The sequence below is a fragment of the Dermacentor albipictus genome, chromosome 3 (genome assembly GCF_038994185.2).
Source record: "Dermacentor albipictus isolate Rhodes 1998 colony chromosome 3, USDA_Dalb.pri_finalv2, whole genome shotgun sequence".
NCBI classification, from domain to species: domain Eukaryota; kingdom Metazoa; phylum Arthropoda; class Arachnida; order Ixodida; family Ixodidae; genus Dermacentor; species Dermacentor albipictus.
Window position 1 is genome coordinate 108813146 of NC_091823.1, and position 13759 is coordinate 108826904.

Sequence of the window (13759 nt, forward strand, 5' to 3'; positions counted from 1 at the left end):
ATTTCTAGCAATAAATAACTAACCACTTAACGACTTTATGACTGCGTTAACTCGGCATCGCAAAGAACGCCTGTGCAACCAAGCTTTTCTAGATATTGCATGAGAAGTCTCTTCTCTCTTAACAACTTGCAGCTGAGATGATCATGCAATGTATTCAGCCGTAGGGCTAAAGATGGGAGAGGCAAAGGGTGATTGTACAATTAACTTAACGCTCACCCGTGGCAGAAGAGTAAACAGCGATAAGTATAGTGCGTACTCTAGCTCGAAAAACGCAACAGGTAAACACATCCACAGCAGAGACATCTGCGTGTGCTGGCGGTACACGTTCCCGGCGACGTCGTTCTTGGAGACCGTAGCAAAGAACCCAACTGGTACGCCCGTTCGCGCTCAGATGAAGGTGCGCGCTTTGTACTTGCAACAATTACTCAAAGCTTCACCACCGCCCCCCCCCCCCCCCTCTCAGTTAAAGGTGACTAATAACGCACCACTTTCGCCGAAGAAAAATAATTCCGCGAGAACGCGCACCCACGTGTGATGGTCGCTCTACGGGATATCAACTCACACTCCGCCCGACGGCGCTCAAATTACAGGTTTCGCAGGTCGCCGCCTGAATAAGTCAGGAGCCCGCAGAACTCTGCTCACGTGTTTCCTTTCCTCGTGGCGAAAGGCAGGGACCGAAAGCCGCAATTAACCTCACGCTCCTGCCCTCGCAGGTGCCGCAGAGGTTGCCAGTGTCGCATTGCTGAGGAAGTTCTTACGAAGTGTGCCAGTAACGCGAAGAAAAATGACCCCCCTTCAGCTAGCGAAGAAGCTCCAGACACGATGACGTCGCAAAAGAGCCATGCACTTACAAACGGCCATATTATAATGTGCGATATCCGTCCACCCTTAGCCCCCTCCCTCCCCCCTCCCACCACTAGTCAAAGAGGTAACTGTGTGGAGCAAATACCCAGAACGCAGACACGGCTGGTGTGCTATTGAGTCTAGCTTAAGACTGATATACATAGTTGGCTGTGTCTGGGTGCAATAGATCATCACCTATCGGCACAAGCTCCTGCCCCTTCCCTCTAACAAGTTGCCTATCGACTTGCTCAACGAAGGCTTTATGCAGGTTCCTGGCTACTACGAAACACTTGAAGACACACGCGCACCGAGGCAACATAATTGGGTTCTGATGACATGCTTATAGTCATTTTGCGAGAAATTTGCTCAGCGTATAACAACTCTGATGAAAGGCCACCAGATAAACACATGGCACAGATATCGGCGGCCCAACGCAAATAACACTTCTCGACTCACCCACATTCTCAACCATAGCATCGAGGAGAAGGTGGGCGGAACAGCCCAAGTCGACGCGACTTCCTCCGCCGGCCGAAGCGGTATCGCCGGCACGAGAGAAACGACAGCCACCAGCCAAGAAAACTTCGCGCGCACGCGCGCGCACTACGGGGGCGCAAGCTCGCCCAGCGCCGTCGAATCGACGAGCGACCAACCCGGTGTCGAAGCGCCCGCAGCACTGACCCCAACCGGACGCGACGGACTCTCGACGAACAAAGCGCCGAGGGACCGGCGACGGCGACGCAGTGCAACACGCCGGTGCGCGACGCGTCACCTTTGCGCCGTCGGCGGCGGGAGGGTCGCGAGGGGATGCGAAGACCGGAGCCCGAGCCCGAGACTAAAGCCGGAGCTGAACGCCGAGTGAAAGATGTCGGCGAGAGAGAGAAGGCGTCGCGAAAGAGACGGCGGGCATGTGGTACGTACGCGGTCGAATCTCGAGATCGACCCCGCCTCCGTCGACCCCGTCACCACCGCCGCGTTTATCGCTGTTGCCGCCCGCGCCGCCGATCGACCGGCGCGAGAGAGCAACACCTACCCAATCGCGTGCTAAGCGACCGGGACAGACTCGCGTTCGATGAGGGTGCGACTCCATTTGGCTGAAGCATGACCTCCGCCGGGAAAAAAAAAAGAAAAAGAAAAAAAAGGAAAGCTTTCAAACTCGAATGAACGAAACAAAGAACGAAAATGAAATGCTGTAAAAGGATGAAAGAAAGTGTATTTGCAAAGATATGCAGTTAGTTTCGCACACAGCTGTACCACGGCAAAACTTCGCCCTTTCCGCCTTCGGGAAAGCTTTCAGACGTACGGTCTGCCGACGACGGCCGATGCGGTATCGCTTCCTAACAACGCACGCGATAGACGGGAGTGCATAGCGCGCTCTCGAAACTGTGCACGTGTATCCAGGCTGTGAAACCGGTCGTAGACAGCTCGACATTGTATATTACACTGCAGCACGTGCAGCAGTCACCCTGGTACAATATCTACTGCGCCGCTCTGTGAATGCATTAAAAGCTTTGGCATGGAGCACGGTGTGGGTTTGTGCGTAGCGCGTCTCTGCTGTGTGTGCGGCCTTCGTCTCAGATAGAAGCCGCACGGGGAAAAGCTGCCGCAATACCGAATGCGCGAAGAAATGAAGATAAAGGGGGACTGTAGCAACCTGGATTCAACTTGACTTTTGCTGTTCTTTTCCGATAAGTTTGCATTGGGCGGCCTCAATGGAAGAGGAAACTGCAATGCCTCTTGGAAGGTTTCTTCCCGCAATTAAGAGAGTGGTGCGGACTGATTAGATTGCTAACCATCGAATGCTAACGCGTTCGCAACGGTTAAGAGGGCATCGTACGACCTGGATCTCGTACGGCGCAAAGAGCGAGGCTGCAGTGCTTTCCTAAGACCGTTCACCCGTCGCGTCGCGTTTTTCATCAGAAAGAGGAACGTCCCTCGGCGGCCACTGCACCAAGATAAGTGCGGGAGAAAGAACACGAGCACGTTGTGCGTTACTGGTCTGGAATCGCTGTCGTTGTGAGAACGAATGTTTTTTTTTTTTTTTTTTTTTTACCGATCAGTAATGGTCAACACCGAGCTTTGCGTCTGGAGGGAAACTGTTGTTTCAGAACAATATCTCTCTGTACGTGCCATTACCACGAAGTTTCGATCCGATTAGGCCTTCGGGATTGGCGAAGTGAAATTCGAAAAGTAATAACTGTTCGCTGCGAGACCAACCCACACTGAGTATGAGGGAGGTATTCATCATGGAGCTGTTCGTCGTACGGCACTAAAGTTTCATTTGTGGCCGTACATTTTTCCGGTCCCGTGGTGTCGGGATCTTAAAATTTACAGTCTTTTCTGAGAAGCATGCTTCGATCCACAACACCTGGAGTGTCAGTGTCACTAGTCAAAGGGGCCACTGTCACTTCAATGACGTATGTATGTAATCTTTCGTTAGTGCACCAAGATAGCTTGTAAATATGACAGAATTGAAGAATTCTCTGTCTCTCATCCACCCTGGCTGCGTCTAGGACATTAGGTTTCGATAGAAACAGTTTGGTCACGTTAGCTTCTCTTCTAATGCAAATATACCACAAGGCGAACACGATCCGGGGCAGAAAATTGCTTTTGGGCTTCTACAGGGCGCTTAGGGAAAGCCTGCCGGATGGGAGAAACAATATTCCGTGATATCGTCAAGAAACCTGATTCATCGTGAAGCACTCCAGGCACATGTGCCTGGAGTGCACATGTGCCTGGACCGCGGAACGACTGCAGTCCTTCCGCGGTAACTCTCATTAAGTTTCCTCCAAAAACTACAAGGTGGCTTGGAGACTACATTAGAGCAGTCCAATAGCGAAAACCTCTGCTCCTCCTACGTGACAAGGCTTAATGTAAGTTGCGACGAACTGCGGAAATCCGACGATCGCATTTCTTTTTTTTTTTTGTCAACTACGTGCGGACACGCTCCTCCGATGGCGTCCTACGACATCCGCCATCCCCGTGTTCAGTACACGAAACATTCTGTTAGCGGCGAAGCGCGGACAGGGGGGAATCCCGCATAGGACGAAGGGGCGCAATGTGCTAATCGGCCTCTCTTGACACTTGCCCCCCGCGTAACGCTCACCGGCGACGACGGCGCGGAGCGCTGATCACGTGCTACCGACGTGGCACGCCGCCATCACGGCTGATATGTGTCGCCCCCCCCGCATGAGGGGGGCATTTCCGCGTGCCAGACAACGCATACGCCTCCCTTTGATATCTCCATCGCTGAGCGCCGCTCCTGCCTATACAGCGACAGGTGGCTTCGAATTATGGGCTATCCTCCAAAAGCAATTGAAGCCTACATCCGTAATCGAGCCAGTGTGAAGTTTCAGGAGTGGCAATTATTGACCAATCGCCCGCCGGCATGTAAAGTATCGTTTCATTGTGTGCGCCGCGCCAAATTGCTTTTTCGATGCCGGCGCGAGATATTAATCTCGCTTCAGGAATGTGTGTGTGTAGGGGGGGGGGGGGGGGGGGGGCCTGTCGCCGATTGGAAAATACCATGCTCCTGAGGAACAGTTAAATCTGTCCTCTGAATTATGCCTTTAAAGGCGCACGCTGCACCGCGCACGTGCTACAGGGAGACGCCCTCTAACAATCATTACGCGCCTATATAAAGTGCAGGCTCAGACGTCGCCCCTTCTCTGGAAGCCTTCGAATAGGCCAGAATATTCACGCTATGCCCGGCGTTACGATTCACACAAAGCATGTATATGAGCTAGAGTGCCCAAAATGGCACCCTCTGGTGATTCAAGCGAGTGCTCCGGAGATGACATCAACGCAGCTCGGACAAGTACAGTTTATACGCCCTATAGAAACTTGGACATTGGCGCGAGTTAACGTTCGATCAATGCGCGACACACCGCATCACATCAAAAAGAACTGGTATGGTTTGAATCATGCACAGATGGAGAAAGTTGGGAACGGGGCACTCGAGTTGCCGCGATCACGGGGCCTACCCTTGCGACGCCTGTGCTCGTCCATCGGCGAGGAGGCAAACGTCTCGGAAGGATCGGCGAGCCGACAGACAGTTGGCGCAGCAGTGGCAACGTAGCCGAGAAGCCTGGCTCCTTTTAAAAGCGTTCGCGGAGGCAGACGTCGTCGTGAGAGCAGACGAAACGCGGAATGGAGCGTGCGGCGTCGAGTCTCCTGTTGACGTCTATAAGCTGCAGCAGCGTCCGTGTACGCGCCACGGAGAGAGGCGTTGCGACGCGAGCGTGCGTGGCGCCAGGTCGGGTGTTGCAACGTCTGCTTCGGAGTCTTCTTTCTCGTCCCGTGGCAAAGGGGTGGGAGGGCGTAGGTTTTTCTTGCCTTCTTTTCTCCGGGAAGAACAGACTTCTCTCGCTGCGGCCGACACGTGCGCGGCCCCAAGAGAAGCACACGACGACCGCGTTGACGGCGCCGACGGTCCGAGACGAAACAACAGTGCGGTCAGCTGTCCAGTTTGGAATACGACCGGGAGGTGGGGAAAAAAACCGGCCAACCGCGGTTGCCGTGCGAAACGAAAACAACCACCTAGGGTGCGCGGGGCGGGCGGCGAATGCAACGCTCCCGGATGACGACGATGCCGTGCACCGCTCGACGGCGACGTCTCGAGCTCCGTATATGATCTGCCAGCGGCACGGCGGTTCGTTCGGACTGGTAGGGGGGTGGCGGCTGCGGGAAGGGGACGGAGCGAGTCTCGGTTGCGTCTAACGCGGCCTCACGCGCGAAGCACCACTGCTATGGTGCGCACGGCAGGGCTTCTCCTCGCGTTGGCGGTTTGCGTCCCTGACGCGGAAAAAAAGAAAAGAAACGAAAAGAAAGAAAGAAAGAAAAAAGCGTTCGCGTGGCGCACGTCGAGGCTGTTGTACTGCCCGCCGCGTGCTGTACGGCCCTCGTCGTCTCGTTCACGAGTCGACGGCGGGCTGTACACCGTCGTTTCTTGAAGAGCCGCCGCTTGAAGGAATGACGACGCCGACGACCCCCAAACCGAAACGGTTGTGTGTAGCGGGCCTGCTGCAGAGTTCGGCTCTCTCCACATCCGCCGGCCTTGGCTTCCGAGGGCAACTGGCAATGCGTATACTTGCACACCTGAAAGTTTATGGTTTGGCCCTTCTAGCTAGTCGAAGTAAAGGCAGCAGGTGGGGGGGGGGGGGGGGAGGCAGGCTTGTGTGCTTGTACTTCCTCGCTTTTAAATTGTGCGCACAGACGGGCGTTGCATCACCGACAGCGGGGGAAAAGTCATTCACGAATTATGCGCGCGAGCGAAGGCAATCCACGTGACTGGATCAACACGACGACGTATGCGTGTACACCTACACGCAAGTAGTAGTGTGCAATCCTGGCAAGCCGCCTCCAAAACACGAAGCCTATGCTACGGCGAAATGAGCGAGAGAACGGGCGAGGAGAGGAGCGCATCTCGTCTGGAATTCGCGAGGGGAGACGCAATCCATATTCAGGTTACGAGCAAAGCGGAGTGACAGTTCCGCTTTGCCGTATATATATCTGTATACGAGAGAGAGATCGCGCGCGTATAAAGCGAAATACGCATAAACAAACCTCCGGTGCCATTTCTGAGCGACGCCGTCAAGGTTGGAAACAAACGCAGATAAGATAAGCATTAGCCGCTTACTTCAGTCACTTAGCATTTTATACGCGGTAACAAGCAGCCGCTGAAAAGTTCAGTCTGCGGCAAATTAAAAATCGCATTTCCTTTTTTTTTTTTGTGCAGAGCTGTCTTTAAATAAGTTAAGATTGGTGCGAATGTGGCCTTGGGGAAGAGAACGTAAAAAGGAGTATCTCTTTGAACGACGGAAAACCCAGTGGACTTCATAAAAAGAAGGCCAACGATAACTAAAAAGAGCGTAGATTTTAATGCGAGACAAGTTAAGTGCACGTATAATGAGAATAAGCCGAGTTCATTATCACGAGATACGGTGTTTCAACACGTATTCAGAAATCAGCTCTTAGAACTCACAACGGCAATATTTTTTTTGTCTTCGCAACAATGCGGTCGCACCTACGACAAAAATTTCTGGCGGCGACAAATCAGACTGTGTCGTAACGAAGACAAAGCGTTAGGTTGGAAAACACAGGGTTGTGCTGCTGCTGCGAGAATTTCATCAAAAAAAAAAGCAATATTGTTTCAGCGACCACAACAGAAACTTTCGTTGTCTCCGCTATGACTGCAATGATGCAGTTGAGATTATCCGGATTCGCTTGTTTGTGTTCTAAATCGAAGGTGAGAAAGGCCTGTCCAACTCAGCTGTGACCGACAAGTGTTCATGCATAACTCACTGCATCATACGGATGATGAATGCAATGCCGTCTAACATGCGTACGCTTCTTTCAAGCCTATTGCGTTGCTTGAGCAACGAGAATGCGCAATTTCTACTCACAATTGAAGACAAATGAACGCCCTCAATCCGCCTTCCTCGATCTATTTGTCTTCTTTCATGCCTGCGAGCAAGCCGGAACAACAAGTACAAGCGCGGCAAATGTGTGGAAATCGACCAGCAACGTACGGTATATCCTGCTTCGCGAAAATTTCCCCGGGTGGTCGCCGACGGTGTGGACAAGTTGAAAGGATTCGAACAGGCGCTCAAGCTTTCACCAAAACGCATTCTCGGCGAGCAATAATGTAACGCAATAAATTATAGTCTACGCTCGTATACGCGAAGTACGTCATTTAACCATGCAGTCTATCAATCTTGCCCGGTGAGACGCGAAGGATCTCCAGTGAAAGTCCCACAAGCTGCTTCGTGTTGCAGACATAGCAACTTTAAAGGCCCACATACTTCACCCGGTGACAGTGCTCGCGCCGTCTCATTTGTAAGTCTAGTGATCTATTGTTGGCACTGTCGAATGAATGAAGGCGTTAAACCGTCATAAATCCAACTACGTAACATATGCCTCGTACGAACACGTCCTCTGGCAGTCCTTCCAGTTGTCGAAACGCTATCGCGCTCTGATTCCCAACAGACACAAACCAACGTCTACGAACTGCAAAACTCCATTCGCGGCCACCACTTCTACGGAACTTGCCATATTGTAGTGAACGATTTCCATGCGCCATTGTAACAGTTCCACTGTTTAATGCACAGGCTCTGTTGTTGCTCCCGTGTAACGACCCTCTCGAGACAATCTCAAATTCTTTTCGTTTTGTTCATGACCTCCGAGATAGGGGGTACGTGCCGTTAGCGCGCCGCCCTATCTCAGAGGCCATGTCTCACAATTACACTGGATTCTTTCCTAACTTGCTACCATTTTTTAAACAAACCAACGGCACACATAGCCGTGAACCCCGCGTACATGTGACGACCAGGCTTGTGCCAAGCCCTATGATTACGCAATCACCCAAGCAACCAAGGCCTCCCCTTCGCTTTCTTCCTTTTATTGCTCGTGCGTTGCCTGCGAGAGACAATGGGTTGTGAGCGCCCTCCACGCGTGATCGCGGGCCATTGCTTTGCTCACGGACGGCCTGTCCGTCGCCGGGCGCACATACCGGCGACGAGAAAACTTATAGCACGGGCCTGACAGCGAGTGTCGTGCTCTTCTGACGCCTGCATGTATTAATACCGGCAGCCGCGTTTGCCTTTCTTTCTACATACATGGTGGAGGCGCGAGCGCCACGCTTTCTCAACGCAGCGAGCGCCTTTGAAGTCGCAAAATACAGGCGGCGGCCAACAACGAAGACGTCTTGCTCGTGCACGCGCCATAGTGAAACGGGACGCATCAAGTCTCGCGCCATGGAACAATGCGCCGTCGGCCGCGGCGTGACGTGGATTGCTTGCGCGCTGACCGACGGTGTGTTCGGCGCGCGGAGGGAAAGGGAACGAAGCGAGGAGGGGAGGGAACTAACGGCCGGAGAAACGGGCGAGCGACCGGAGGAACGACGTTTCGGCCGCACGACTGCTCTCCTGACCTCTGCGCCGCGCTGCTCTTGACAGGTGCTCCGCTAGGTAGCGACCAGGTGCCTCACGTCGCGGTACGCGCATATTATTATGGCACGCGGCTCCGCGTAGCAGCGCCTTCCACGACGAACGCGAGGAACAAACAGAGACCGATCGAGGGTATCCTTTGTTTCTTTTCTCATGCACTTTTTATTTCACTCTCGCGAAGCTCAGCGTAAGTCGTGAACGTCACTCAAGCGTTATGGTTACGACACGACGCGGCGCGGCATCGCACACGTACGCGCCTCAAGCTGGGTATAAGATGGAAGTATAAGATGAATTTTAGACCGTCTGGTACAGCGCGAAACGGGACAGGGAACACCGCTCTGCGCTGTACCAAACAGTCTAAAATGGAAAACCAACCAAGCCAAACCATTACCCTTATAAGATGAAGACTTCATCTACGCTTTTGGAGTTGCAGAGGAGAGGCGATGTAACTTAACGCCGGACTGTTACGTCACACGTTCTACATCCGCCGCCACGGCTGTGGGGGGCGCTGGCTAACACTCCAAAAGCTAACCTTTTACTGATAAATAAATGCTGAAGAAAATTCGGGTTCGGCTCCCACCTCCCAAGATTCGGGTTCGGCTCCCACCTGCGGCAAGTCATTTATTCGGCAAAACTTGATTTCCCTCTTCATTATTATTTATACCCCGCATTTCAATTGAACATAACAGTCAATTCCCGCTTTGCCTTCCCTGACTTCGATGTCTGTCTATGTACTGCGGTTGTAAATAGCAAATTATCGAGCCCCTTGATTGCGCGTATTCCTGCACAAGCCATTTCTGAGAAAAATATTACGCAACTGGGTGAATTCCCGGCGAGCGAAACTTCTGATCGCTGCCGAAGGCCGGATGAAACCGGCGTGAGACACCGCTCCTCTTCCTTGTCACTTGTGACCCCGACACTTGTGACACTTGTTCCGTTCATGCGGCGAACGTAATAGCCAGATCTGAACACGACTGGCGAGTCGTTTTCTATAGCGCCCCGCATTCGTTAGAGGGCGCGTCAGGCATTCCGGAATCCGCAATGCACACCGGTGTCTTCTTCAAATGGCGAGTACTGCATCTCGAATCCACCCTTTGCAGCGAAGCTCTGTGGCAAACAACTTGCCGACGTATTTCATCCCTGATTCCAGAAATATCCCAAGCTATCTGCGCGTTTTTGATGAAACGACTGTCGCATAAACCAACATGTTCTTTTCCAAAGCAAGATGTCGTTGACCCCTGTCGTTCGTACCGAAGCAAACATGTAGCGCAGAAAATCCGCGCTTGTACGCACCTCGAGATAAGTAGCGATGTGCAACCGCCTGCATGTACGACGCAATGAAACTAGATGCAAGTTCACCTGTCGTTTGCCTCAACACTGTGAATAAATTAGCCGTAGACCTTGCACAAGGCCAAAAAGTCAAAAACAAAGCTACTTCTCAAAGTCATTGCGTCCATTTCTCGTAATAAATCTCCCCCCCCCCCTCTTTTACAGCGTTACTCGCGAGTAGTAATAGAGTGGTCGTTTGTCGTGCTACATTGGTGAAATGACAGCAACACTCTTCATCGCACCCATAGCCTTGGCTTTGCCACCGGGGACTCGCACGGAGGCAGGCGCATGCATAACGGGGAGGCGGATTCCCGATGCTCTCGCAATCGAGGCAGCCCCACAAAGAAACGAAATAAGCGACGTCTCCAGCTGCCTCCCGCGAGGGCAGCGATATATAGTATGGGCGATCAAAGCGCGGTCAACCTCGTCGCGACGCCTATTACGGAACGATCAGCCTTGAGAGAAACCTGTCTCGGACGCGCTCTGAGTCCATATGTCTACGCGGGCATGCGAGCGCCGCGTGTCCCCATATAGACTCTCCGAGGGAAGGCCCCGCCGCGAGAAACAAAGAAACAAGAAGCAATCCAGAAACAACGGAAAGAAAGAAGGGGGGAAAGGGTGCCAGTTTCGCTTCGGGGAGACCCCATTCTACGCGAGTCACCGCGAAGCTATATCTCATCCTCAGGCCTTATTACGGTTCTACGTGGAGCGCGCCGCGGACTCGCATGTTCGCCCAAGTAACACGTCGTGCGCATACGTCATTCGGCGTAGTTCCGGGTGGCGCTGGTGACGTCGCGCTGTTGTCGAACAATAACGCCGGCCGGTGAGACGGACGCTCGGACGCCGTGACTTTCTTTCCTTTCTTTCATTCAATATTTCGCGGTTGCTTCTTTTTTTCCTCGTGACGTATATAGACGTACACACACCTGCGATGACTGGAAGTCCTTGCTCTCTCGCCATTTCGCATAATTTGGCCGACGGGTAACTCCCTGTTTTCAGCGCCGTCCACGAGGTAGCGGGGGCGTATGCAGGTAAGAATGGGAGACGAGTGGGGGAGGGGGGAGGGCAGCAGAAATGCTGGCGCGCCTCCGAGAAATTCCGTGATAGAGGAGAACGGGGCAGTAAGGCATTCCGCGCAGATCGCCCAGCGCTTGCGAATCCAGGGCGGTGGATGACTTACCCTTTCTGGCACGCTCGAGCAGGTGACGAAGACGCCTTCGCAAATACGAGGAGAGAGCCGTGTGCATGGTAGCATCTGTCTACGTCGGCGAAGTCGACGAAGTTCAAGGAACGGGATGATACGCTATGCCGGTTATTACGCAGGCTGCCTGTCCGCAGTGATCGTTGCAGACAGCGCGCTATTAGTGGTGGTTGCTCAATACGGACGGGTCGCTCAGTAGTACAGCTACTGACTCCAGATATGCGAGGTGCTTGCGTGGTTACTTAGTGCGACGTCATAAGATACGAACGGCAGTACACATTAAAGCGTTGAATAGTAATCACGCGATTACTGCACCGGCACAGCCCTGGAACAAATCGGGTGCATTTTAGGCCGAACGTGGCAACACGGCGCCAGCGGCTAGAGAGTTCTCTTAAAATTCAGAAGCTAGCACAGTGTAAGCGTTTTATTGTATGACTTATGCGGCCAGTTATAATAAGTCCAAGTGGCCCTCCCTACCACCACAACCGTTCTTTGTTTCTATCACTCAAGCCCAGTTCGTAGTATTAGAGCTGCTCATTTACATAGAACGGGCTGCTACACCGATGCCGCTTCTGCCAATGACCTAAGTAATGGCGAACCTGAGGTACAAGCAGCGAAAGCACGCAACCGCTAATTATGCACATTTTCATGGCCGACAGAGAAGCCTCCCGGATGGGTGCTGCTCCGCAAGCTCTCTGCGCACGGCCGAGTAGTGTCGTGACGCTACGCAGTACTATAGAGACCACGCAGTCAGCCCCCGCTGCGCTTAGCACACACCGCGTTATCGGTCAAGACGGGTATAACAATACCGGACAATACCGGAGTGGTGGCGGAACGCACGCGTTTTGTGCAGAACGGAGGCCAATGCCTCAGCTTATTTGCATATGAATGGTCGTGCATACCCACGGCATACTGCTTGCTACTACATCCTCAGGCATAAGAATGGCGTCGCAATCATCACCGGTGTCCCATATACGCTCATCAGCGATATCATCCGTATCACCGCAGCCTTGACGCTTGCCCTCGAAGGGTTTTGCAAATTTGCGTCCGGATGCAACACGCGCTGGCACGACCGACGCTTTGGCTGCGGTCCCAGTTTCTAAGTGGCGCATTAGTCACACGTCGGGTCGCCCATTGTGTTGTAGGAAACCCGAATCTGCGTGGCGCGTATATTCAAATGGACGAAGCGATTCCAGCACGGCCCTCGAGGAAAGCGAGCGATTGCCTCACGTATCATTATCTCAAACATCACGAAATGCACGAACCGGTCGACTTGTTTTACGGGGAAAGATGGCCGAAGAAAAAAACACGGCTGGCATGGAGGGACGCTTTGCCACCGAGGTCCGTGCCTCACGACTTCGGTCTTTCGTGGAAGTTACGAACGAGGTCTGACATGGCCCACCACTTCGGCTTAGAGCTGCCGATGTGGTTGTACACAAAGGGACCACTACCACGACGTGTAATGGAAGAGCGATTCAGAAAGATGGCTCGCAGATGCTGAGTGACCGCGGTTTCTCGGTCAACGCTTGGGCTTTGCTGCAATTACTCAGGCCAGTAAATACCGTTGCTTTCGACTCGGAATGAAGGAACTTGTGCGGTTGGCAGGCAGTTGTGGCACCTTGAGCAGAATCTTGTATTTTGGGCAGATACGAAGCAATCGCCAGCTGTGGTCAAACGCTGCGCGAAGTATATAAACGGCATAATTTTCTCACGATTAACACTAATGCATGGTATTTCCGTCTGGCAGGCGTTATCTGTGCGCTCCAATCAGAGGCTTGCGAAACATTTACGAGTCGCACGTATGTTATACAAGCTACGCAATAATAAACATTAATGAGGGAAACACTGGGCTTTTTTTTTTACTTCTGTTTCTTATCGTACGAAATGCCAGTCCGACGACGCAGAAACTTCCGACATTCCGCTCAGAATAGCGGTCTAATTCCTGCCCTTGAGATACGTTCTTCCCCTACAGCTGTCCGTAGAAAAAAGAAAAGAAAAGAAAAGAAAGAAGCGAGGCTCGCTTCTCAACGAGGAATCAAAAACAAAACAAAAAAAATATCGTAACCAGATGCCAGCAAACGACAACTCTGGCTACACGTCTTTCTCCCTTTCCCTCTTTATCTCCCTCTTATTTTGCCTGCATTCCTTTCCTTCAGCTGACACAAAAGTATAGCGAACAAATGCAATGTCATGATCATGTCTCATTAGCACGACGGCGTGGCGTGATGTAGAGAGAGCGTGCGCCTGTGACGCGCAAAAGGAAAGATGGAGAGAGAGATAAAATATGCCGCTTACGACCGAGCGACTGCGGTGGCTACAGAGCGAAGTCGTAGGTGAGAGGAGAGGGATAGGAAGGACAGGCCGCGGAGGACAGTCGTAGCTCGAAGCGAAGCTAAAAGCGGCCCGCTCATTTCCATGCAAATTGCTCTCTCCCCGCCGTGCG

General features: G+C 52.7%; 1 protein-coding gene across 5 annotated transcripts in view; it reads right to left on the reverse strand.

The window, feature by feature from the left end:
• Tsp74F (Tetraspanin 74F) overlaps positions 1-13759 on the reverse strand; it is a 471288-nt gene that overhangs the window by 15983 nt on the left and 441546 nt on the right. Inside the window, exon 1 of one of the 5 annotated variants that reach the window (XM_065439232.2) lies at positions 11914-11919. The exons of 3 other annotated variants lie outside the window; for them this stretch is intronic. Coding sequence is in view for 1 of the 2 variants with exons in the window: in XM_065439229.2 (XP_065295301.1) it covers positions 4824-4848 (25 nt within the window). In the remaining variant the exon portion in view is untranslated. Of the gene's footprint in view, positions 1-4823; positions 5564-11913; positions 11920-13759 lie in introns of those variants that run through there. One more of the 5 variants, XM_065439229.2, reaches the window with a different exon arrangement.